The sequence below is a fragment of the Dothidotthia symphoricarpi genome, assembly GCF_010015815.1.
Source record: "Dothidotthia symphoricarpi CBS 119687 unplaced genomic scaffold P153scaffold_9, whole genome shotgun sequence".
NCBI lineage: Eukaryota > Fungi > Ascomycota > Dothideomycetes > Pleosporales > Dothidotthiaceae > Dothidotthia > Dothidotthia symphoricarpi.
The window spans coordinates 367,874-390,174 of NW_022985016.1; the positions used below are offsets into that span (position 1 = coordinate 367,874).

At 52.2% G+C, this 22,301-nt stretch overlaps 9 protein-coding genes across 9 annotated transcripts; 4 read left to right on the plus strand and 5 right to left on the minus strand.

Moving 5' to 3' along the window:
• Positions 1-250: 250 nt before the first annotated feature.
• P153DRAFT_366317 (CDP-diacylglycerol-serine o-phosphatidyltransferas-like protein) lies at positions 251-1,588 on the plus strand. Its single transcript, XM_033668027.1, has 4 exons — positions 251-451; positions 505-600; positions 687-883; positions 939-1,588. Exons 1-4 carry the CDS (start codon positions 385-387, stop codon positions 1,305-1,307), a joined length of 729 nt encoding a protein of 242 aa, XP_033524192.1. The 5' UTR covers positions 251-384; the 3' UTR covers positions 1,308-1,588.
• A 594-nt stretch (positions 1,589-2,182) lies between these two features.
• Positions 2,183-4,690, minus strand: P153DRAFT_289878 (uncharacterized protein; the record flags this gene model as incomplete). Its single annotated transcript, XM_033663679.1, has 4 exons — positions 2,183-2,279; positions 2,332-4,190; positions 4,240-4,335; positions 4,388-4,690. 4 exons carry the CDS (start codon positions 4,688-4,690, stop codon positions 2,183-2,185), a joined length of 2,355 nt encoding a protein of 784 aa, XP_033524193.1.
• A 1,240-nt stretch (positions 4,691-5,930) lies between these two features.
• Positions 5,931-7,148, plus strand: P153DRAFT_289407 (uncharacterized protein; the record flags this gene model as incomplete). Its single annotated transcript, XM_033663654.1, has 2 exons — positions 5,931-5,987; positions 6,045-7,148. The coding sequence occupies 2 exons, from the start codon at positions 5,931-5,933 to the stop codon at positions 7,146-7,148; spliced, it is 1,161 nt and encodes a 386-aa protein (XP_033524194.1).
• A 1,812-nt stretch (positions 7,149-8,960) lies between these two features.
• Positions 8,961-9,655, minus strand: P153DRAFT_385039 (uncharacterized protein; the record flags this gene model as incomplete). Its single annotated transcript, XM_033670391.1, has 3 exons — positions 8,961-9,067; positions 9,120-9,391; positions 9,471-9,655. 3 exons carry the CDS (start codon positions 9,653-9,655, stop codon positions 8,961-8,963), a joined length of 564 nt encoding a protein of 187 aa, XP_033524195.1.
• An 873-nt stretch (positions 9,656-10,528) lies between these two features.
• P153DRAFT_224649 (HET-domain-containing protein) lies at positions 10,529-13,053 on the plus strand. Its single transcript, XM_033662652.1, has one exon. The coding sequence runs from the start codon at positions 10,778-10,780 to the stop codon at positions 12,875-12,877; it is 2,100 nt and encodes a 699-aa protein (XP_033524196.1). The 5' UTR covers positions 10,529-10,777; the 3' UTR covers positions 12,878-13,053.
• Positions 13,054-13,574: 521 nt separating this feature from the next.
• On the minus strand, positions 13,575-16,207 carry P153DRAFT_366322 (uncharacterized protein). Its single transcript, XM_033668028.1, has 4 exons — positions 15,661-16,207; positions 15,187-15,608; positions 14,725-15,138; positions 13,575-14,675 (listed from the first exon to the last, which is right to left on the minus strand). Exons 1-4 carry the CDS (start codon positions 15,966-15,968, stop codon positions 13,807-13,809), a joined length of 2,013 nt encoding a protein of 670 aa, XP_033524197.1. The 5' UTR covers positions 15,969-16,207; the 3' UTR covers positions 13,575-13,806.
• A 665-nt stretch (positions 16,208-16,872) lies between these two features.
• Positions 16,873-17,712, minus strand: P153DRAFT_385042 (uncharacterized protein; the record flags this gene model as incomplete). The annotated part of the gene is made up of 1 exon (XM_033670392.1): positions 16,873-17,712. The coding sequence occupies one exon, from the start codon at positions 17,710-17,712 to the stop codon at positions 16,873-16,875; it is 840 nt and encodes a 279-aa protein (XP_033524198.1).
• A 173-nt stretch (positions 17,713-17,885) lies between these two features.
• P153DRAFT_315068 (meiotically up-regulated gene 185 protein-like protein) lies at positions 17,886-20,264 on the minus strand. Its single transcript, XM_033664939.1, has one exon. It carries the CDS (start codon positions 19,818-19,820, stop codon positions 18,180-18,182), a length of 1,641 nt encoding a protein of 546 aa, XP_033524199.1. The 5' UTR covers positions 19,821-20,264; the 3' UTR covers positions 17,886-18,179.
• On the plus strand, positions 20,122-22,096 carry P153DRAFT_224707 (uncharacterized protein). Its single transcript, XM_033662653.1, has 3 exons — positions 20,122-21,391; positions 21,451-21,747; positions 21,818-22,096. Exons 1-3 carry the CDS (start codon positions 20,422-20,424, stop codon positions 21,958-21,960), a joined length of 1,410 nt encoding a protein of 469 aa, XP_033524200.1. The 5' UTR covers positions 20,122-20,421; the 3' UTR covers positions 21,961-22,096.
• Positions 22,097-22,301: the final 205 nt, after the last annotated feature.

Genomic DNA, 22,301 nt, shown 5'->3' on the forward strand with positions numbered 1-22,301 from the left:
CCGTTTGGATTGCACTATACTACAGACTCCATGACTACCGACAAGTAGCTGAGGACCTCCAGACAGTCATAGGAGCGAAACAAGTAAGAACCCCGGGAATCCATCCAAGACTCCATGCTGCACGATTGCAGTCTATCAAGGCGACCGGACCGTCGTAGTCGTCACAAAAGCGCGCAAGTTCCAAAATCTTGGCAAACCATGTGTACAACAAGTGTGGCTGGCGCAAAGAATGACGTTTGGCGAGAAACCTGGCTGCACGTCACTGCCAGGTTAACATAACCACGCTTTTCTCTCCGACTTGCACCCTCTATTCATACACAGATATCTGCCTATTTCGCAACCTCTCTACTACCCAACGAAGAAGACCAAAAATACACAACGACCATGTCACGTAGAAACGGCGCGCCTGCTGAGTCCAAGGACGAAGCAACTTCTCCGCCGGTAACCCAATGTCAGTATAGTGTGCGAACAAGTATAAGAGTACCTATGCTAACAGCAAAACAGCGCAAGATAGCCAAGTCCGTCTACTCACCTCAGATGTCGGCCACTTCTCCCTCATTCGTGCTCTGCACCTTGCGGATCTTATCACTGAGATGAACGGTATGGCGCCCACCCCCTTTCCACTCTGCTCTGCAGCGACGCGATATCCGAAGCCCGCGATGACATGTGCTAACAATCACCTCCAGGCTTCTGCGGCGTCATGTCCGTCTTCTCCTCGCTTCGCTACTGCATCCAGGACGACCCGCACAACTACACCAACCTCTACTTCGCTCTTGGCCTCATCCCCCTAGGCATGTTCTTCGATCTGATGGACGGCAAGGTCGCACGATGGAGAGGCAAGGCCGGTCTCATGGGCCAGGAGCTCGATTCGCTTGCTGATCTGGTACGTCCACATCTACATCCACATTTAGAACGACCACGCACTAACCACCCCTCAGGTGTCCTTTGGTGTCTCCCCCGCAGCCGCTGCCTTCGCTCTCGGCCTCCGCACACCCCTTGACCACCTCCTCCTCGCCTTCTTCGTCCTCTGCGGTCTGACCCGCCTCGCGCGCTTCAATGTCACCGTCGCCATGCTGCCCAAAGACGCCACAGGCAAATCAAAGTACTTCGAAGGCACGCCGATCCCCACATCCATAGGTCTCGCCGGCTTGATGGCTTTCTGGGCGCGCAACGGCTGGATAATGGACAGCGTGCCGCTGGGCGTTTGGGGTCAGGGAACCCTGTGGGAGTTCCACCCTATTGTGGGCATGTTTGTTATTCATGGGTGTTTGATGACGAGCAAGACTATCCACGTACCTAAGCCGTGAGCATGTGGACTGTATAAGTTGGAAGGAGAGGCGATGATGGAGATGTGGAGGTGTGAAGAGTCCTACGCTGAAAGATGGATTGAGAAGTTGTTTGGAGCACGCATCACATACTGTACTTGGTACAACGGCCATGATGAATGCTACGACTAGCGAGCAAAGCGAATATGTAGTATATGGTACCACCGCTCCTACATGTACACTCAAGCTCTCATGTCAAGATTGAACATCACCTGCCAGTGCCTGCCTGACCATGATAGTTTCCCCCAGCTCGAGTTCAATACACATCACCCAAGACCTCGTGTAAAATTGCGTGCAATACCACTTCACAACAACAGCAACAGCGTGGCAAGAAGAAAGCAGTATATTAAACGACTCACTACAGATCCTGCACTAGGTTCTATTATTCAATTGTCCATGTTTTTACAGAGAAGATTTTCTCCTTGAAGAAACAAAAAACACCCTCTCCTCCCCCAATTACCGAGTAACCTACCCACAAACCATCTTCACACCACCTTACATTCTGTCTGTCCGTATGCACCTGTTCCGCTCTGATCTGTTGTGTTCTGTTGTTTGGCTAATATACATATACCATCGTTGAACAATTTTGCTTTGTAGTAAATCTAACGCCAACTATTCGGGAGGTATAAGTCTTTTCCTTCTTCGGGGGATAGCCGACATATCTCTCTCGACATGTGCGATGTGTATGTATGATGAGCGGTTGTGGGGGCAAAATATCTGGCGATTTGCTGCTGGGTGGGTAGACGGACGTTGGTGATGTCTGGCCTGTAAGCGTAGTGTAAGGGACCTCTCGCCCGAGATCTGAACCGCGAGTGGCAGTGTTGGAAGGACAAACAGGAGTCGCATCACGTGTGATATCAGCGTGTGATGATCAATGCGAAGCCGTCCAGCCACGCAGCAGAGGAGCCCGATATTCCGCCAATAGTGTAGCCGCGAGGCGGAATGAGAGTGTGCCTGGACCCAGTTAGCTGCTGAGGTGAGTAGTGTTCTCGAATTCGGCACGTACCCGCTACCACCGTTGGGGTTCCCGAACCACGGACTCTTCCTCCCCAAGCTGGTCAATATCTGAAGGCCGTCGATCCAGAGCCCTGCCCGCAACGAAAACCCCAGGAGAAGCTCGCCTTTCCGCGTATCCAGAGGGAAGTCCGTACCACCACCTCCTCGCTTGCCAAATAGCTGGCTTGTTGCATCTTCGTAGAAGAACTCCAATCCGTCCACTGCAAGACCATGCCAAACTTTGATACTCAGCAGAAGCTTGGTCGAGATATGCGCGCTCTGCAGAACGATCTCGCATGGCTGCGAACCCTCCATCTGTGAGTAGCCCAACTTGCTACCGCGGTAGCCCCACCGACCATCAGGAATCTTCACACGAGCGATTTTCTGGTTCGCGAGCTGGCTGAAATCCTCGACGACATGCTTTCCTCCACCTGCTGAGAAAATCTCGATCTTGAGCCGAGACTTCTGTTTCTCTTTTGGTAACAAGCTGCGAAGCATAGCTTCATCTAGTACAACCTGCCGCGGGTACTGGTTGTCTGTTTCTGGCCACTCATTCCAAGAGCGACATACATCGTCTCCCTCCGCATAAAGTTCGACCCAAGCAATGCCGGACTTTGAGGTTGCAACCACACCACCTTGGGTGCTGTCAACGGTCCACACCTGCACACTGCCGTCTTCATTGACGTTCGCGTTGTCGATTGGTATCCGGAAGCACGGGTGGAACCGAAAGCGTAGCACATCCAGTTTGTGCCACCTGCATTCGTCTTCAGGTAGAATCAGGCGCTGACCAGGTGATTTTGTTCGAGTCGAGTAAGGCTCACGGCAGACAAATGTGCGGTTAAACGTGACGTAGTCGCGTAACATGATACCGGACTCCTGGTGAGGGCAGCCGAACAGATGACCAGTCTCGTGCAAGTGGGCGCCGATACCAATGTTTGCAGCTTCCCAGTTGCTTCCAGACTCGTTGCAGTCATTTGCTACAAATGCAGTATCTGTTCGATGACAATCCTGGAAAGCTTGGTGAACTTCTTCGATGCTCGATGGGTAACTGTGAAGTGCCTGCGATCCAAATATACCCAATTGCAAGTTCCCAACTCCTCCGCCCAAGGCTGCATGCCCTCGAATTGTCTTGTCTTTGATGTCCCAGTGTGAGTCCAAGAACATGGCTGAAACATACAGTTTTTGGCCTGGTGTAGCCTGGAAGTAGTCCGTGATTGCTTCTGCAGCGATGCCAAACAATTCGTCTTTTTTCGTTCCTGGTCCATACTGCTGCGCCCGCTCAAGGTCTCTGATGTCTGCGACAGTCTTGTTCGAGCGAATGATGTGAACCCTGGCTTGTGTTCGAAATGGCTTCGTTGCCCAGTCCTGAAAGCTCAAGGTTCCCGGTTCCCAAGCGTCCTCCAAACGAAAGCAACGACGTCCGAAGCCATAGCGTTTCATTTGCTCGCCTGTAAAGGCTTGCCAAAGGTATGCAGCCATCCGAAATTTCTTGATAGCCAGGTCCAATCCATTGCCTTCGGCCTGCATACGCTCAGGCGGTGCATCGTAAGTGCCTTCAGAATCGCGTCCCAGGATGATCGCAAGTTGAAGAGGCGGAGAGTGCGTCAGAGGTAGGTAGTTGATGTTGATGAAAGAGGTATGCGCTGACATGGAAATGTTACCCGAGGATACTTTCGGCGAGGTAAAGTCAAGACGTATGCGATTCCATCCTGGTTCAAGGTGCACCAAGGCTTTGAAGTAGGAATCGTTTACCTGCCAGGCAGTGGACGGGAACTGGCCTTGATGATGGTTGACAGTCACCGAGCCGTCCAGCGGCCTGTGGGGAGAGTCACCAATTTGACCAAATATCAGCAGTACTTGTTGATGCACCTGTCCTTGATCAGCAATGTGTATAGTTTTCGAGAGCAGCACTACCGACCCATGAATTATCAGAGATGGATATAACGCGTGGCGCAAGCAATGATGATCTGTTCATATTGCTGTGAGAGCCGTTGGGGGTCGCCGATGATGCGCCCTGGAGTTGTGTGTTAGTTGGTTACACCGAAATTTGTTTTTTTACTACTCACATTCATACTGTAACGCTTGACGGGGTCGACACTCGGCCGTTGGGGGCGGGAAGGCAGTGGGGTTCCGTTCATTTGGCCGTTCGGTTGCGTTGGGACTTCTGGGGTTGTCGAAGTTCCTGGGGTAGTTGACGGGGTCGACGAGTCGAGCTGCCGGGACGAATTAAGGGTTGACGAGGATTTACGACCCAACACGCCGTTGTTATGCTGTCCGTTTGCCGGAGCCTCAGGCGACGATTGGGCAATTGTCCCACTTGCTTTGGAGCTCCGGCTGCTCATCTTGCGCAACTTGAGAAAAGAAGGCATGGCTGGTATGGGGTGCAGACTTGTAACGCTGGGCGAGGTTGTGATGCTGGGTGAATTGGCTGGATGAACTGGGCTGAATGGACTATGGGCTCATGGACGCGACGAGAGACGGTAGGCGAAAGACGAAAGACGTGTAGTCTGTGCAGGGTGCAAGATGTCGCAGATGACGCGTAATGCAGCGTGTTGAGTATCTATGCGGCAAGCTTGCGAAATGCGGCAATGGCCATAGGCTAGAGTGTATACGCTGGCGGGAGCAAACAGGTACAGCCAGAAGATGCTACAGTGAAAAGCGAGCGTGGTAAAGGGGATTGCGAACTGGGAATTGTGTTGTAGATTGCTGGTTTTCGGGGGTGGATTGAAGTCGGTGAATGGCGCCGATAGGCCTTGCTTGCTTGCGTGGAGCTGGACTAAGATAGGGAGAAGGTGGCAGCTTCATCCTCTGCAGCGGGCAACAATCTCTGACATTGAGTGTGGATGTGGTACGACCATGCAACCGCAGACGGAAGGAGCGACTGCGCAATACAGCGACACACCTCCGTTGCACAGGCAGATCATCGCGACTCGCGACGATGACGTTGTTTGCCAAGCGGGCGGTCGCTCGCGCGGCCGTTGAACTTAGTTTCTGGCAGCTGTTTGCTGGTGTTTCAACGGGAACTGCACTGAACTGAGACCGAACTGAACGGGACAGAACATTAGGCTCAATCAGAGTCAAGAACCAACGACGACGTTGGGTTTCTGCTCGAGTCTGCGCCTGTCCCAGATCACAGGTCACATCTACACATCTGCATACCAATGCTTGGCTGGCGCATCTTGGACAGTGAGCGATTACTTGCAGTGAGTGATTAGGTACATGCAACGAGTGGCGCAGGGCACGGTGAAATGTTTCGCAGTTCTGTACTTAGTCAGCTTTCGGAACAGCCGGACGACAGTCATGCCCCCTGTCGCTCGCCAAACCCTCACCTACGTAAATTGCTTGTTGCACCAGGCACCAGCGCCGCCTTGGGCACTAAGAATGATGCGCTTGATCGTCTCTTGACCGACCTCGTCGCAGGTCCGCCCTAACACAATTGGGGCCAGTGCGCCAGGCTAGTCCACATTAACACGCTCCTCACATTCCTTCCCGACGCTCGACTCAGTGCCAGACGTATGGTTTCGCAACCCGCAACCTCCGTGAGACGACTGCCCGAGAACATCAACCTCGCCTCCCCGCTGCCAGCCCCTTTCGCTGCAACCCCTCACCATGGCTGAACAAGACGACGTTGCGACCAAGGTCCTGCGGCGGGCACAGGTGTCAAAGGTACTTTGCCCAGTGTCGGCCCTGAGGACAGGACATGCTAACGCCGCCGTGCTCTAGATGACCCGCACGCTGCAGAACCGCCTCGCCCTGGCCAATGTCAAGATCAAAAACGGGTGGGAGAGCCTCAGTCTGGATGCCATTGAACCGCGAGTTGATGTGGAGCTCAAGCGTAAGCGCCCTGGCTCCAGCAACGAGGCCATGTCCGACGTCTCCAGCGTTTCCGAGCGCTTCTACCAGCCCAGCGTCCTGGACTCGTCACCACTTGCCGCCCCCATCTTCTCAGACGCTGTTCGACGGTCGGGCACCCGCTCGGCAAGCAGCCACAGCCACGACCAGAGCAGGCGGCTCCGACACAACCGCTCCCTAGACACATATCCGGCATCCAGCAACCACACCCGCAAAAAAGCGAGGTCGCTGACAACCGCTTCGACCTCGTGGAAGAATGACTTCAAGCTGCCCGAGTCCTCTCCTGCATACCACCGCAGACACGCACGATTCGGGCGCACACATGTCCCCAGTCTGTCCTTTGTCTCCGAGACATCCACCATCCCCGACGACCCCCGCTCCCCCCTTTTGTCCGAGGACGACGACGAGGACCTGCCCATCAGCTCCTTCCAGCTGACCCGTTCCCACGTCCGATCATCGCCGCCACGGGCGCCACAAACACCACCGCCCAATGTCGCTCGCTCGGCTCGTCTTCGTCAGAGAGGCTTCACTGCGGCTGGTGCAGCCCGGGAAGGAAAGATGGGCGACGAGGACGCAGGCTTGCTGGTGCATCTGGATGCATCGCCAACACCAGTCCGAGCAGGCTCGGTAAGGACTCTGATGCCGGCTCCTTCTACACCGCCTCCCTTGCCCTCGTCGATGATGTCCACACCTGGAGGTGGCGGGGCACCATTCGCGGGCTTCGCTTTGGGCACACCTTCGAACAATCTCAACTTCAACGAGTTCCTGAATATGTCACCAAGCCCTGCACAAATCACCGGATCATGGAACCGCACCCCAATCACAGGCAGGACTCCCGCTGCAGTCCGCGAGGCACGACGTCGCCTTAACTTTGACAATTTCGCACCACCTACTGGCGATGGCTCACAACATAGCTCACGCATCGGCAAGCATGATTGCCTCGGTATGGAGTTGGGAGGTGAACTTATTTCGTAAAGAGACATTATGGCGATACACACCCTCTCTACACAAACCTTGAATGAGGCATATGGCAACGACGGCGCAATGACATTAGATGCGTCTAAAATGCCCAGCCCCCTATCGTTGGGGCTATTTCGTCGACACGGCAGCAATTTCTTTGATCGTAATTGATATCCAGAGCACGGAGTTCACGGGTGTTACTTGGAGCAACTGTTTTTTCACACCAACCTCATTTGAGGCACTTCTCGATTGTCGCACCTTTTGTCAGCTGTTGGATTACACAATGACGGTTTCTGTGTACGTTTCTATCGTTTTTCCCCGCAAGTGCTCTGTACTACATATTCCCCGGCACTTTTTTCATTGTGCGCGCCTTCAACGGTATGTTTTTTTTGGCGTCATCCCCCATAAGTTCAAGCCACTCTGTGCAAGGCCTTCATTCGCTGTGCTGGGTCCTGCGGTGTATTCTATTGGTTGCAGTACTACAATTAGGGTCCTGAGCAGAGTGGCAAATGGTTGGAACTTTGGGGCGTTAAACTACAGTATGTGCTACATATTTGCTTTTTTCTTTGTTTATTCGAGCTTTACAGCTACATTATTTTGCGTAGAAGCGGACTACCTAAGTGGAGGGAAAGCCACGTGAAAGACGTTGGCTACCCAGATTTTCTGGAACGAGTAGGGGTACAAGCAAGGATCGGTCCTGAGAAAGGGGGAACAAAACTTAAAAGAAATCATTTGAACAAGCAGGCCTGCAAATCGTGCGTGTATGATTTTTTTTTGTGGCCCTACGGCATTCTTCCTCCTGCATGTCAACAGGCTTTCTTTGTTTCTTTTTCGCTTGCGTGCAGATACAGGCAGGGCAGGTTTGGATCGAGAGCGAATCGCTGCTACACCAACCACACCACACCACACCACACTCCAGTACCCCCCAACCGCCAACGCCCTGTTCGGCGACTCTAAATTGCCGTGACAGCTCGCAGCGCCGCCCACAACCTTGCTTTTCCCCACCTAATGCCGTGCTATAAAGCGAAGCGCAGAATCGCCCTCCATCCCCCACCAATCACCTCACCATGAACTTGCAAAAAAAACGTCAACAATGACGATGGTATTTGCTTACATCCACAACTAAATCGATCTTACTACCACCCCCCCTGCACTCTCTCCCCCGCAATGCCCTCACGTGTGCTAGTTTCCTTGCTTCCACTGCCTCTTATTGGCGTGGCTGGCTAGGCGTGTGCAATGATATCATACGTCCTGCCTTGCGCTCTTCTCTCCCTGGCAACGCATCGGCGCGCTATCTTGGTGTTGGGGCTAGGAACTAGGGGTTTGTTCCGGGGATTTGGTTGGATTGTTGGATGTGTATTTTACGGGTTGGGATGTTGGTATGGTATTGTCATTCTTGAGTGGCTTTGTTAATGCGGCACAGTCAAGTTCTCATCATGGAACGACCGTGTGTAAGATCTCGTGATTCTTCATTCTCTTCGTTCAGACATACATATTTCATGTCACTGCTAAACGCTCCAGGTGCCTTCGAAGCAACCATTCCAGTGCTTCCTTTCCGTGCTGGAAATACACTACCCATAATCCCGTGGTATCTCCCATACAGACATATCGGTCTGTATATGCTTCGGTATCTCGTAAAAACAAACCCAAACGCCGCTGCTGTGAGACAGTGGTATAAATTTTGCCCTCCATATCCACCATACCGTGGCCTTTCATATACACATAACCCCATGAGAAATAAGAACAAACATTACTCGACAGCATAACAGCTGCCGTGGAAATAAGAAGAAAAAACAGAACAGAAACGAGTCAAAAACGATATGGGTATCACGCCCCGTACTGGTTCGAGTTGACTTGACTCGCCATGACCATCATCCAGACGAGGAAGACGCTGCCTATGATCCAGAAAGCGAATTCTGCTTGCCAACATTGACCTAGACGATTGTTAGCCATGTCCATGCCTGCCACTCAAAGGTGCCAACTCACAGATATTCCTCTGCTGCAGGTAGGCCAGCGTGTCCAAGTATGGCCCGTTTGTGCTATCGTTGAACACGTACGTGTTGCATTGATTATTGATATTCGGCCCCGCGAAGAGCTGTATCGCGGTGCCGATGATACCGGCGATGAAAAGGACGAGTAGGATGAACGAGAGTAGCATCATGAGGCCTGGTAGCAGTTTCCGTTGCGCGATGAAGACGATTTCGATGATGATGAAGATGATGGCGAGGGCGCCGACGGTGACGCCGTATGGCATGATCCTGCAAATGTCATCAGTACATATTCCCATAATGCAGGAATCGAGCTGCTGCCGTGTTAGGCGCTCGAGGGTTGACATACCATGGTGTACCCAACCCCATCCGGTTCTGTTGGTCCATGAACTGCGCGTTCACCCCTAGTATTGTCCCTGCTGTCGCGAGCATAACGATTGTCCAGATGTTGAGTTGTAGGTCTGGCCAGTAGTATTTCTCGCGAATTACTACCGCCGAGCCTACTATTGTGCCTGAGTGTCCTGCGCGCGCCATTGTGTTCTGCTCTTATGTCGTCGTTCGTAGATTCGTTCAGTGAGACTCGTCGTCTGCGTGGGTCGATATCGCACTCGCGATTGTCCCTTTCCTGTTCTCCTTGTCGCTGGTGGTGGAGTTGGCGAGTTGGTCGAGTTGACGCTGTTATGGGTCGGGTAGCCGGCAGCTTCTTGGCTATGGGCGCACTCGAATCTCTTATTCTTCCTATTACAAGGGAGGGTATCCCGGTCGCTTCTACTCTTCCAATTCGTCGTCGCAGACTTTTGTCTCGAGTCCCGTCGTTGTCGTCGTACAATTACACGTGAAGTCGAGGACAAAAGAATGACGTGTGTAGCACTCGAACGTGTACGCGGCGGGAGCGGGATCAGGAGCGCGGTGGGGCGAATGCGGAGTGTCGTGGAGATGATGCGATGCGATGCGATGCTTGCAACTTCCAAACTGGAGAGCAATTGGTGAAGATGGGTGGAGAGAATATGATGCGGAAGGGGATAGGAATTGTGAGGCGCGGAGTTCCTGATATTCTCTATTTTTGCTTCCAAAGCTACTTGCAATCACGATGGCTGGGTGAGGCTGGGAGATGAGAAATTGCCTAGCGACCAACACCGAACGTCCAAGAACTGTCATTTTGTATGTATGACGCAACTCGTTCGTCTAGACATTTAACACATACATCTAGGCAGATCTTCGATATGCTACATTCGCTCTTCGTGAGACGCCGAATATATACTCGGATAAGTGTCATGTGCTGGCCGTAGGTTTCATTTCAGGGTTCGTGATGCACTCGTTCCTGCTTTTGGCATCTCGACAACCATCTCGTCCTATCACTAGCACAGATCCAACAGTTTTGGCTAAATGGCATTCATCTGCTTCGTCAACACCCCGAGCGCGAGGCGCAAGGCATGCAGTCAGCTCAGCCTACGATCAAATGTTGGCTCCAGTAACCAGCTCACTAAGTAACACCAACTCTGCCAGCCTGTTGCCTGTTGCCTGCTGCCTGCTGCCTGCTGCCTGCTGCCCGCTGCTATTCTCCACTAGGTTCTTGCCAAAGTTTGTTGTCGATATCTAGCAAGAACAAACCTTCATAACCGATGACAGACGCCCTTCTACTACTTAACGTCATCCATGGATACTGAGCCTTCCTTTGGTGATTCTTCGACTCGCTTGCGGCTTGCAATTCCAACACTATCCGATGAAGTAGAACGACAAACAGCCGAACTTTGCTCGCAATGCCAGTCTCTCAACGTAGAACACTTTCTCCCAAACCGATCTTCCGACAAGTCATTCGCAAGACTACATCTTCAGAAGAACACACCTTGTCCATGCTGTTTCTTCTTCGTCTCAACACTCGAGAAGCATTGTAATCGCTCAAGTTCTACAACAGGTGGCTGCAATATCTATCCAGTCACGTTGATACGAAAACGTGTATGCGGAAGATCTTTCCATGCAGCTTTCATTATTTGTTCAGCAACTCTTGACATCGTGTTTGATGTATTCTTAACCCACAACAATCAGGCGCCACAAGTCGAGAATTATGATGTTCGCCTTTCGCGTCAAAGTTACGTTGATTTTGACATACTCAAAACCTGGATCGATGACTGCCAAAATCACCACCTTCAACACTGTACACGTAAAGACTACGAGCGACTGGACCACCCTCCAGGCTTTAGGGTCATCGATTGCTACACCAAGGAGATCATCGAAGTTTCTACGAGATGTACTTACGTGGCTCTAAGCTATGTTTGGGGGGCTCCGACAGAAAACGAAAGCAGTTCATGTCCAGAACCAGGTTGCAGCCGATACGACACGCTTCCCTTACGTCTTCCCAGAACCGTCCAAGATGCAGTCGAGGTAGTGGTACGACTTGGGTATCGCTACCTCTGGATTGACAAGTACTGCATTGATCAAAGCGACAAATCTACATTGCACGAGCAATTATCGTCGATGGACCAAATTTATAAGTTGGCTGTCGTCACTATAATCGTTGCCGCTGGGGACAACGCTTCCCATGGTCTTCCTGGAATTAGTATCGCCTTCCAGGATCCTCGGCTTGTACTATCTTCAACATCCTGGTATTTGACACCTTCACGGCAAGATCCTCGAAAATCATTCCAACACTCGACATGGTCTTCCAGGGCGTGGACCTACCAGGAAGGATTGTTCTCTCAGAGACGGCTGGTTTTCACTGAACAACAAGTCTTTTTCGAATGCGACACAGCTAATTTTCAGGAACCGATAGTCCAAGACGATGATGCTGTAGATCAGCAATGCGATTATAATAGTTATCGACCTTGTTCCGAGACGATGATGTTGTTCAACGGGGCATTCAGATCCTACCACCAGAGTTTCGCGAGCCACCTTCAAGAGTATACTAAACGAAAGCTCTCATATCAAGAAGATGCTTTGAACGCAGTGAGTGGCGTATTTCGAGCTTTCACTCTACTGCCCACCCCGATTGCCCAGTACTGGGGAATTCCGCTTTCTTATAGAGCTTTCTTACCAAACGGTCATTGGTCTCCACATGATAATCTACCAACAAATCCAATGGTAGCCTTCTGTTTTGGCTTACTCTGGCGATCCTGTGGCCCCTCGCATGCAAAACGAAGGGACGGGTTTCCGAGTTGGTCATGGTCAGGATGGAACGCATCAGTAGATTGGTCGGGCTGTACCATCCTCTCACCGAGACGGAGACGGAGGGCCGATATAGCAGTGCGTGATAAAGATGGCGTAGAGGTATCGGAACAATCACTCATCGACGCTGTCAAGAGCCTTGGCTCTGCACCCGTTCTGCGTATCACGGCCAAGGTCTTGGAGCTTAGATTCGTCTACCTACAGGAGGATGTGAGTATCGACTGCCATCATGTTTCTATGGAACCACGAGGTTCAGTCTTCTGCGCCATACGGGGCGATAGGCCTTCCCGTGGTGCAGCTTGGCCGTTACGCCTTACTCCAAAAATCAGCGAAGGGGATCCGCTCTGGTTGGCATTGCACAAAGAAGCATTCAGCTGTATTATCCTTCATGAGTCTGTACCCTATGGGTTAGTGGTATGGGGTAAAGATAATGTCAAAGAAAGGATAGGTCTCATCGGTCTACATGGCCACGGCTTCCGAGTTGAGAAGAGCGAAGATGTAGAGCAATACATCGTGAGCCCCAAATTGCACAAAATCCCGTGGTCCCTTCGAAAGCATTTCCCCGAAGAGAGGCGTGAGATCTTGCTGAGTTGAACGGAGAAGATGGGTTTGGGATACACCAAATCGACATTCGATATAACTTGTTCGATGCACAGGATGAGGTCAAACCGGAAAAAAGTTTGCGCACGAATGAGTCCATGCAAATAAGGATGTACCACTACAAATAAGGACGTACCACTACAAATATATGACTGCTCAGCTTCTTGACCGGCAAGACCAGCTACAACGTGTGCGTCTCTTCAGCATCTCAATGCAACAACCGACCAAAACTCCGTATATCATTCCCACCTCCCAACGATTCTTTAAATCCCCCATTGAGATACTAAAGCGGCGTCCAGAACCAAACATCTCGAACCCCATCATCCACGACAAACTCCCACAACACCTCATGTCCCTGCCCAACAGGAGAGAGCGCTTGAGCACTCTACTGAAAAGCACGAACAATGCAGTCTGTCAATCGCGTATTTCAACCTAGTCATTCCGCAAAATCGACCCGTTCGCTCATCTAGCGACGTGCTCTTGGTCTGATGTCTCTTGTTTTCTCGCTCTTGGCAAGCATTCCGGATGGCATCTCTCCAGTTAGTTCTGTGCAGGGGGGACCGCGATAGAATTTCTTGGGGGACGGCTCGAACTGCGTGTGTGTTGTGTAGAGGTGTAGGACAGTTCGAGATGTGCAAGAACTGGAACACGGAAGAAGGCATGCGGGCCTACATTCTAGAACATCAAGGTGAATTACACGACATAATACACAGACAAGAAGACACTCATATCCCTTCACTTGTACCGAGTATTATACTAGCCATCCCATGCCCATATTACGTATATGTATAACAAAAGAGCCCATAACATCATGAATTAACCGTCTCAAAACCCTGGTATACGCTCGCTGAATCGCAACAAGAAAACAACTAAAAAAAACATAAGAAAATCTGACCTGCACTGTCCTGTATTCATACCCCCATTCACGGATACGCACTCTCCTCACGGTTCGCCTTCTCACTGCCCCGCGTATGCGACTTGCGGAGCACATCCAAGCTCATCCTCCTCTTGCCGTCTCTCTCCTCCCCGTCTTCCATCTCACTCTCGTTTTCCTTCTCCTTTTTCTCCTTGACCAACTGGATCGCCTCCTCGGTTAGCTCCTGGCGATTCATGCGCTCCAGCACATCTGTCTTCCTGGTTTTCTTGTCTCCCAGCCAGATCAAGAGACCGGCGGTTGCGTTGCAGGCGATGGAGCAGCAGAGAATGACGGTGGTGATTGCAAACGGGCGAACTTTGTAGTAGATGCCCCAAGTTGTAGCGCCGAGGGAGATTTGCAGAAGAGAGTGGCAGTCGAGCAAGACGACGATGGCGACTAGGAGGCGGAGAGGGAACGCGTGATGAGTCTCCGTCTCGTGAGGTTTGTAGAACGAGTGGGATTTGCAGAACTTGTCTTGATGGTGTTCGAGCTTGGTTTGCTGTTTGGGCGTCAGGACGGTGAATTCCCACTGGTTCTCCGGGTCTTCGGGGTTCGTTGTTCGTGGTGCCGAAATGGGCGCGTTGTTCGCGGGGAGATCGTTGGGATTGACAAGTTCTGGGAGCATTTCCTTCTTTCGGCGTGACCATGTGAAGTGGTGGTAGTGCGCGATGTAGATCATGTGGTAGGTGTCAACAGCGCGGAAAGGGGCTAGACCGTCACCGACGACGGCGAAGAGAGCCACCAAGACGCTGTCAATGATGTGGACGATGTAGATTTGTCTTCCGCCAACGTTGACCCAACCGATCAGGAAGAGCACCCATGCCAGACCGAACAATGTGATAAGTGTGGCATAGAGCGTGACCAGGAAACCCAAAGCTGATACATGTTAGTGGCTGCGAGAGTAGCGGAAGCAACTAACACTTACGTCTCCTGACATATTGTCCAAATCCTTTCATCGTGCGCTTGAACTTGGATCTCTTCGAGTGCAGCATATGTCGCACATGGTCGTTGACTTCCGCCTTGTCGTCCTTGGTCCAGCCGTCCAGAGAGGTACCATGGGGGAGCACTGCATAGCGAGACTCGCTCAGCTCCGAATCGATAGTAGCAATAGTAGCCACTGTAGCATCAGTTGATTGCCGCTGCAGTCTAGGAGCAGCCTGCTGCTCGGCCTGAGCCGCGCGCACGCGTGCTATCAGTCGGTCCATATCTTCATTACTCTCGGTCTCGCCTGGCGGACGTCGCAGATTGTAGGTTGGTCGACGATTAAGCCAAGGAAGGTTCGGAATGAACAAGGAATTTTGTACATTAGTCAAAGAAGTCAGAGTTGCAACCTCGGGGTCTATGTCGGTTAGCCTGGCTCAAAGTACAACCTGTCGACAGTACATACCAATGGTGTCCAAGACATCAACCATGCCCGATGAGTAGTCTGCATACGAGTAACCCGGATATGGGACTGCCGACGACTTCGCAGGTGTGGGTTTTGGCGAGAGACTCTCTTCGTCATCTGTGTCATTGTTCTTCTTGCTCCAGAACGGCAATCGCATCTTCGTCTTTCTCAACCGGCTGGATTGCGGCTCTTGCACTGTGACTGCCGAGTCGGCTGACCTGGACGGAACTTGCTCGAGCGGGCTGTCCTCCTGCACTGCTGGTAGTGGCGCGCTCGTCCTGTTTGTCGAGGCATTTTGATACTGGGCCATCTGTTGCAGGGCCATGGGAGATGGCTTTCGTCTGATGCCTATGCTTGCTTGTCTTGAACCTACTTGGGGCCGATGATGTTGTTGCCCTCGTCGTGAATTTTGGGCAGGCATGCTTTGTAATAGTAAGTGATCGCACTTTCTTTCCATGTTGCTTGCAAATTTACCTTGGCATGCCCCTGTGTGAAGGAGAGCCATACTGGACAGGCTTTGGCACAGGTATGCCAGCGTCAACAGATGACTGCAGAGATGTCGGGGGATTTATCCCTGGCTGATTATCTGGCTCCGCGAAGTCGTGTGTAACTGTGCCAGGAAGAGGTCCTATGTATCCTTCGTTCACACCAATCCGACTTGCGTTGTCGTGTGGTGTGAGAGAAGCAAGTGGGACAGAAAGCGAGCCAGATCCAGTGCCTTGCGAAGTAGCTTCTGCCAATTTATTGCGCGCCGAACGCGTCTTGACCTTGAATTTGTCCATGGTGGCCTCTAAAAGTACGAAACGAGGGAAAATATCACGGTTTCTTCAGGGTAAACATGCTTTATGTTTCGAGACAACGCAGCCCCCGGATGGGGCATCAGGGCCCGGGCTTTGGTCTGCAAGCTTGGAACGATCAGTGGGCAGATCTAGGCATGCGACGTCATACCGCGTGCGTACGACGCCAACCTCCCTTTCGTGATTGACAGATCTTCGGATAAGCGTGTGGAGATGACTCCCTGACCACTCTGCGCGCATGTTTGAGGAGCGACAGCAGTAGCTTTGCCATAGGACTGCGCAGGGTGTGTTCATGGAGGCGGCAGGCCTCCAGCGGCTTGAAGCGCTGCTGTTCGATCTCGTCCAAATCTCACCCTTGTCCAGACCCATGTATGAATCAAATATCAGATCATCTCGCTAAATGCAAAAAACTGGGTCTTGGGGCGCGGGGCTGGAACACCCTGACGCTATCAATCTCCATGCTTTGTTCATTTCAACTTTCTTTTTATTATTGCGGACGGCAGCGAGCAGACAACAGCCTCCACAATTGATTTTGATACATTTGAGGCTCTCCTTCTTACGGCGAGATGCAGGGTCCACTATGATAGCTTTACCGTTTCTTAGTGGCGGGCACTTCTTCTAGCGTTTCCCTGCTTTCTGGTCGTGGTGCTGGTGGAAGACGCATGCGACATCATCGTGCAGCGTTTACATCCACGACCACGAAGTCAATATCCAGGGCTGAACAGGATTTTCACAATCTAGAAACAACCTTAATGCCAAACCTTATCATTCGGACATGAGTGCTGAAAGTCAAAGGTCTCCAAAAGTCTCAACATAGGTGCTGAAATAGGCGACTCTCACATCGCTCAAGTCTCTCTGCTTTCATACTCATCCATCAAGATATCAACACCTAGTACCCCCATTGATCATGATACAAACTCTCATACCCCTCATCGCACCAACCACCATACAAACAATCCATCAAGTCCCTCCCCCACACTCCCTCTTCGAACAAATCCTGCAACATCCGCACAGTCTGCCCATCACCCCGATCAAGATCAAAATACACCCCCCGTCTCCCAGCCCTCGACGCATAAAACTCCCGCAAACTCCCAAGCTGCAGCGCCTTCCGCTCAGCCATCCCAGGGTATCTAACCCTCATGTCCTGCACAAACCTAACCCACCCCCGCTCCACAATCTCACAACCCACCGTCCGAGATAGATCTTTCTCCACGCCGATATCCGTGGATCCAACAGCCTGAACGAGAGTAATCTGCTCGAGTTCAAGCTCTCGATTCGTCGACGCGCAGTATGCGAAGACCCGCTCTACGAGCTCGTACGCCATCGCGAAGCCATGCAGACAAAGTCGCCTCACAGACGTCGCGGATAGCGTCTGTAGAACAGTGTCGAAGAAGCTCTGCGCTGCAAGCCTTCGCGTCCGCGTATCCTCTTCGTCGTCTGCACATGGTCGCCACGTGAATTTGACGTTTTCCAAGTGCGGAAATGTGGACAGGAGCGCCGCCCAGTATGCGCCTGAGCTTGTTGCTGAGATGCCAATGTCGATCTTGTTGATGTGTGCGCGTTGTTCTAGGTCGATGGGCATGGGCGAGTGTGTAGGTACGGTATGCCATTGGAATCTCAGGTCGGTTACTGATCGTATGATGGCTGTTGAGTGGGCCTGTGGGGGTTGAGCATCGTGGAGGATGAAGTAGCATTCTTGCTCTTGGGAGTCGGAGTCGTTGCATGCCATGGCTAACGTTATGGAGTCGGAATACCATGGTAACTCTTGAAGGACTTACACTTTATACTGATGTGGTGTAGTCTCCAGCCATTGTTCAGTGTTTGAGACAGTGATGTCTGAGTTTGCTCAGACGTTGTTGTCACGACAGATCAGTCCGGACAGGCTAGTTGAAATGATAGCATGAACGGTCCTTGTTTCTCCCAAGCCATGATATATAACATTTCGAGAAAAAAGAGCATCTGAGAAGTGCTCAGAAACGTGATGAGAAAAGGTGCCCGATAGGCAGAATAATATTTCTTCAACGCCACGCACTAACACTTTCGTAGAGCGAGCACCTCCATCTACAAACCCATATGCAACACCCTCATCTATTGTAATCCGTGAGTGGGCCTCCCGTCTATAACGCCATAGTCATGCAAACCCCAAGCCCCCATATGCATATCGTCAATCATACCTCGTAAATCATATTCTACTGCCTATTTCCTCTTGCCCTTCTTGCCCCCTCCACCGTTCGTTGTCTTCAATGCCGCATGCTTGGGATGGTCTTGCAAGTGCTGGAAGAGTTGTGTCTTGGAAGCAAAAGCGGCGTCGCATCCCATACATTTGTTCTTAGCACCCGACTGGTCTACCTCAGCTTGTTTGGCTGCCTTTTTCGCCTTCTTCTGCTTTGCTTTGCCGAGCTTGGGGACTGTGGTGTTGGGTTCGATGGGTTCGGCGGAAGGCGTGGAGGGATCTGTTTTCAAGGATGCGAGGCGGGCTTCGATCTCGGAGCGTGAGACGTATTCATCATCGTCGTCGTCGTCGTCTTCGTCCTCGACAGGTTCGGTGTCGTGGCTGATTTGCGGTCCAGATATGGTGTGGTCTGGTGGTGGACCCTTTGAATGCGCTTCTTCATCGTTGTCTGTCTCGACGTCTTCTACTTCGAGCTCATTGGTTTTCTGCGTGAGATCTTGCACCGAATCTTCCAAGTCGTCTGCTTCAGAATCAACATCACCGTCACCTTCCACTGGCGTCAGCACACCACTACCAAGGGCGTCATCGTCCAGATTCAGATGGGCGTTGTCTTTCTTCATCTTCTTCTTGAGCGATTGGATCGCCTTTTGGTGCTTCTTGCTTTTTTCATGCGCTTCGTACTGGCGCTCGCTCTTGAATGTCTTGCTGCAGGCCACGCACTCGTATATGTCCTCTTCAACCTCTTCCTCTTCCTCCCCCTCCTCTTCGTCAGCGGGTCGTTCTGTGGCCCAAGTAGGCACCGCTTGTGGTTCCTGCTCTAGTTTCGCCAGGTGTGCAGCTCGTGATCGCGCAGCTTGTGCCTTTCTTGCATCACGTTGTGCCTTTGCCTTGTCCTCGTCTGACTGTGTATTTGGCGTGTATCGCGGGTCTCGCTTGCGCACAAAGGCGACCAGCGTCCTGACAGCTTCGTTGAAGTCGCGCCTGCCATCGTCGCGACACTTTTGGTTCTCTTTCTCCATGGCGCGACGAAAGCGACGGTCGGGCGCGTCTGACAGTCGATAGACGTCCAGCCACGCGAAACTTTTTGCTGTTGCGAAACCGTTCCAGGCAGAATAGAAGTCGCGCACCACGCCTTCATACTGGTCGTCTTTGTGGCCAAAGGAAGGGTAGGTTGGTATGTCGATGTCCTCGTAGTCTGCTGCGTACTCCTCCTCGCGCGCAAGTTGCTCAAATGTCTCTCGCACGTAGCCAAAGAAGCCACTGGGCGAGTCTGAGAAGTCGACTTTGCCTCTGAACTTGCCCATCATGCGCGCCAGGTCGTCGGCCGTCGTCACACGCATGTTGCCCTGGTAGTGGTCCTCTGTCGCGCCTTCCCCATTTCCGCCCCGCAGTATGTCCCCCTCATGCGCATCGTACCACGCGCGCTCCTGCTCGTCGGAGAGGACTTCGTGGGCAGACTGTATGTCGGCGAAGAGGGCGGTTGTGCGTTCGACATCGCCGTAGTTTCGGTCGGGGTGAAGCTCGAGCGCCTTCCTGCGGTACGCCTTCTTGATCTCGTCCTGGGTCGCAGTCCGCTCGACGCCCAGCAGCTCGTAGTAGCTTGTCTTGACCTCGACGCTGCCTCCGGGCGTGGCACCGCCTCCGGTCGACTGTGACGCACCCATGGTTTACGGCCAGACCAGGATGTGCAGCGATTTGTCCCGCGTCCAGAAAAATGTGTCCGACTGCGTGTGGCCGTGAGAGGCTGCGAATGACTGTGCCTAACCCTCACGCAACCTCATTGGCTGGCCAAAACTGGCAAAAAAAGTCTGGCCACGGCTGCGCATTTTTCGCGGGTGACAGATGTCGTGCTTCAATTTTATTCATAAGTTTGCGCATCCCCTTGTGTCGTCGCTTGCTGATACGTAACGCCTGCATCACTGAACAGCACAGGGTGCACGACTTCGGTTACCAGCAAATAGGCATCACGGGCCACAGACGAGCAGGCATACGCATGACCAACAGACTGCACCGATATCACGACCTCATTCACTGCAAAACTCCGCTTCAAAGACCAAGACGCTCACCACTTCCTTCCACTCAACTACGTTGAATGTACATACAACTGCACATCGCCCAGGACGTCGGGAGTGACATCGGAAAGGAGTCGGAAAGAAGAAGTTTGGTACACCTGCCATACTTGCCACCAATCCTGCCCCTCCATTACCCCACGTGCGAAGACATCGCTCCGGATCGGCCAACTCTACCACGGTTCAAGCAGCGACGATGAAGTTCGGGCATCTTTTTAAGCAGAGCCTCAAAAACGAAGGATTCCCGCCCACATGGGTCGATTCCGCCATCTCGTATCAGCAGCTCAAAAAATGCATCAAAAGGCTCGCCAACGAGCTGCAGGAAGTGGGTCTCGACTCCACAAACTTGCCGAAGCTCCTGAAGCACGTTGAGGATTACAACGCGGCCGCAGATCAAGATGATGACCAAGAACGTCCCTTTGAGTACATTCTCAATGGCGACGAGTCCGGAGATGACCTGCCAAAAGCGCGGAAGCTCTTCCACCCAAAATTGCTCTTTTACGTAGACGAGGTAACTGGGGAAGTGCATGGTGCAGGTGTGGACGAAGAAACCAAGCGCAAGCTCCAGATGCTGGCTGTGGAGACTGGAGTATCACAAATGCGAGTGTCCAACGACTCGAACTCCGCACCCAACCCCGCAGAACTGGGAGACCTTCCAAGCCCTACAGAAGAATCACATTTTGTGAACGGACTTAAAGTTCGGCCGGGTTACCGAACCGTAGAGGTCCCTCTCACATCTGATATCGAGTTCTTCACAAGACTTACCAGCGAGGTTTCTGGGCTGGAGGAACTCCAACTGCGAGAAGAGAAGCGCATGCATGTCAAGATTGAGGAGCTGGGGAAACAAATAGCAAAAGTGACAGATCCAAGTAAAAAGTCCAACAGAAAGACCCTCACGGCATGGCGCCAGGTTTTTCAGATGTACATCGAGGAGGGGATCTTCTTTGGGACAACAGAAATAGACCACCAAGCACACGACTCGGACAAGGCGACAATGAGACTTGCAGAGTTCTCAAACAAGGTCGCCAGGGCAGGTTTAGTCGAAACGTTTAGGAAGAAGAACAATCTGCAGGCCTTGAACATGTTCATGCACATCAACCGCGAGATCCTGCAAGGGTTACGTTTCGGCGAGATCAACCACAGCGCGATGCTCAAGATCCTGAAAAGTGCGTCCCAGCCACACCCCAAACCTCCACCTTCTCAGCACACACTAACACGCCTACAGAATTCGACAAACGCACAGCCTTGGGTGTAAAATCCACGTTCCCCCGTCAAGTCGAATACCCATCCTTCTCAGAGCACCTCGCCAAAGCCGTCTGCGCAGAAGTAGACACGCAGATCCTCTCCCACGTGCCCCAGATAGACGACTATTCTTGCCCCATGTGCATGGAGATCAAGTGGCGGCCCGTCAGGCTCAGCTGCAGCCACGTCTTCTGCATCCGGTGCCTGATCGTCATGCAGAACAACAAGCAGCACAACTGCCCCTTCTGCCGCGAGAAGACCGTCTTTGACGCAAATTCTGGTACGCACCAGCACTCATCCACAATCTTCTAACCCGCTTGCGTGTCGCAGCTAGCTAACACTCCCGCCAGACAATCTCGACCACGAACTCGCCATATTCCTCAAGAAATGGTTCCCAGAAGAAGTCAAGGCTAAACAACGCTACAACGAGCAAATGGCCGGCGTCGACCAGTACGGCGAGGTCTATGCGACTGCAAAGTGCGTTGTCCAGTGATCTCCTACCCGAATTTGTGCTAAGTGCGTCTCCAGGTTTCTCCGCGGTGGCAGCTTGTGGTGAGTACACTGCGTTGCCGCAGTCAGTGGAAGACGGGACTCACGAGAACGCAGGCACATGGTTTGACGGGATGCGTTGGTTTGGTCAGAGAGGGGGAGGGGGGTGTGGCGAGAGCGTGCACGCGTGTGTGTTTGATACCCCAGGTTTATTTGGTTACACCATCTTACATAAATGTTTTCTTTGCGTTATACATATACGTGCTATGTCACGTTCAGATCTGAATACATAAAGTCACGGTTTTCAGCACTTTTCTCCGGATGACTTGACTGTCGAGTCGAGCT

Coding starts and splice junctions, on each gene's coding strand:
- P153DRAFT_366322 (XM_033668028.1), bottom strand. CDS start 15,968: ATGGACAAATTCAAGGTCAAGACGCGTTCGGCGCGCAATAAATTGGCA. Junction 15,139..15,186: donor TGATGTCTTGGACACCATTG/GTATGTACTGTC, acceptor TAACCGACATAG/ACCCCGAGGTTGCAACTCTG. Junction 14,676..14,724: donor TGGACAATATGTCAGGAGAC/GTAAGTGTTAGT, acceptor AACATGTATCAG/CTTTGGGTTTCCTGGTCACG.
- P153DRAFT_224707 (XM_033662653.1), top strand. CDS start 20,422: ATGAAGTTCGGGCATCTTTTTAAGCAGAGCCTCAAAAACGAAGGATTC. Junction 21,392..21,450: donor GATGCTCAAGATCCTGAAAA/GTGCGTCCCAGC, acceptor ACACGCCTACAG/AATTCGACAAACGCACAGCC. Junction 21,748..21,817: donor CGTCTTTGACGCAAATTCTG/GTACGCACCAGC, acceptor CACTCCCGCCAG/ACAATCTCGACCACGAACTC.
- P153DRAFT_224649 (XM_033662652.1), top strand. CDS start 10,778: ATGGATACTGAGCCTTCCTTTGGTGATTCTTCGACTCGCTTGCGGCTT.
- P153DRAFT_315068 (XM_033664939.1), bottom strand. CDS start 19,820: ATGGGTGCGTCACAGTCGACCGGAGGCGGTGCCACGCCCGGAGGCAGC.
- P153DRAFT_366317 (XM_033668027.1), top strand. CDS start 385: ATGTCACGTAGAAACGGCGCGCCTGCTGAGTCCAAGGACGAAGCAACT. Junction 601..686: donor TCTTATCACTGAGATGAACG/GTATGGCGCCCA, acceptor AATCACCTCCAG/GCTTCTGCGGCGTCATGTCC. Junction 884..938: donor TCGATTCGCTTGCTGATCTG/GTACGTCCACAT, acceptor ACCACCCCTCAG/GTGTCCTTTGGTGTCTCCCC.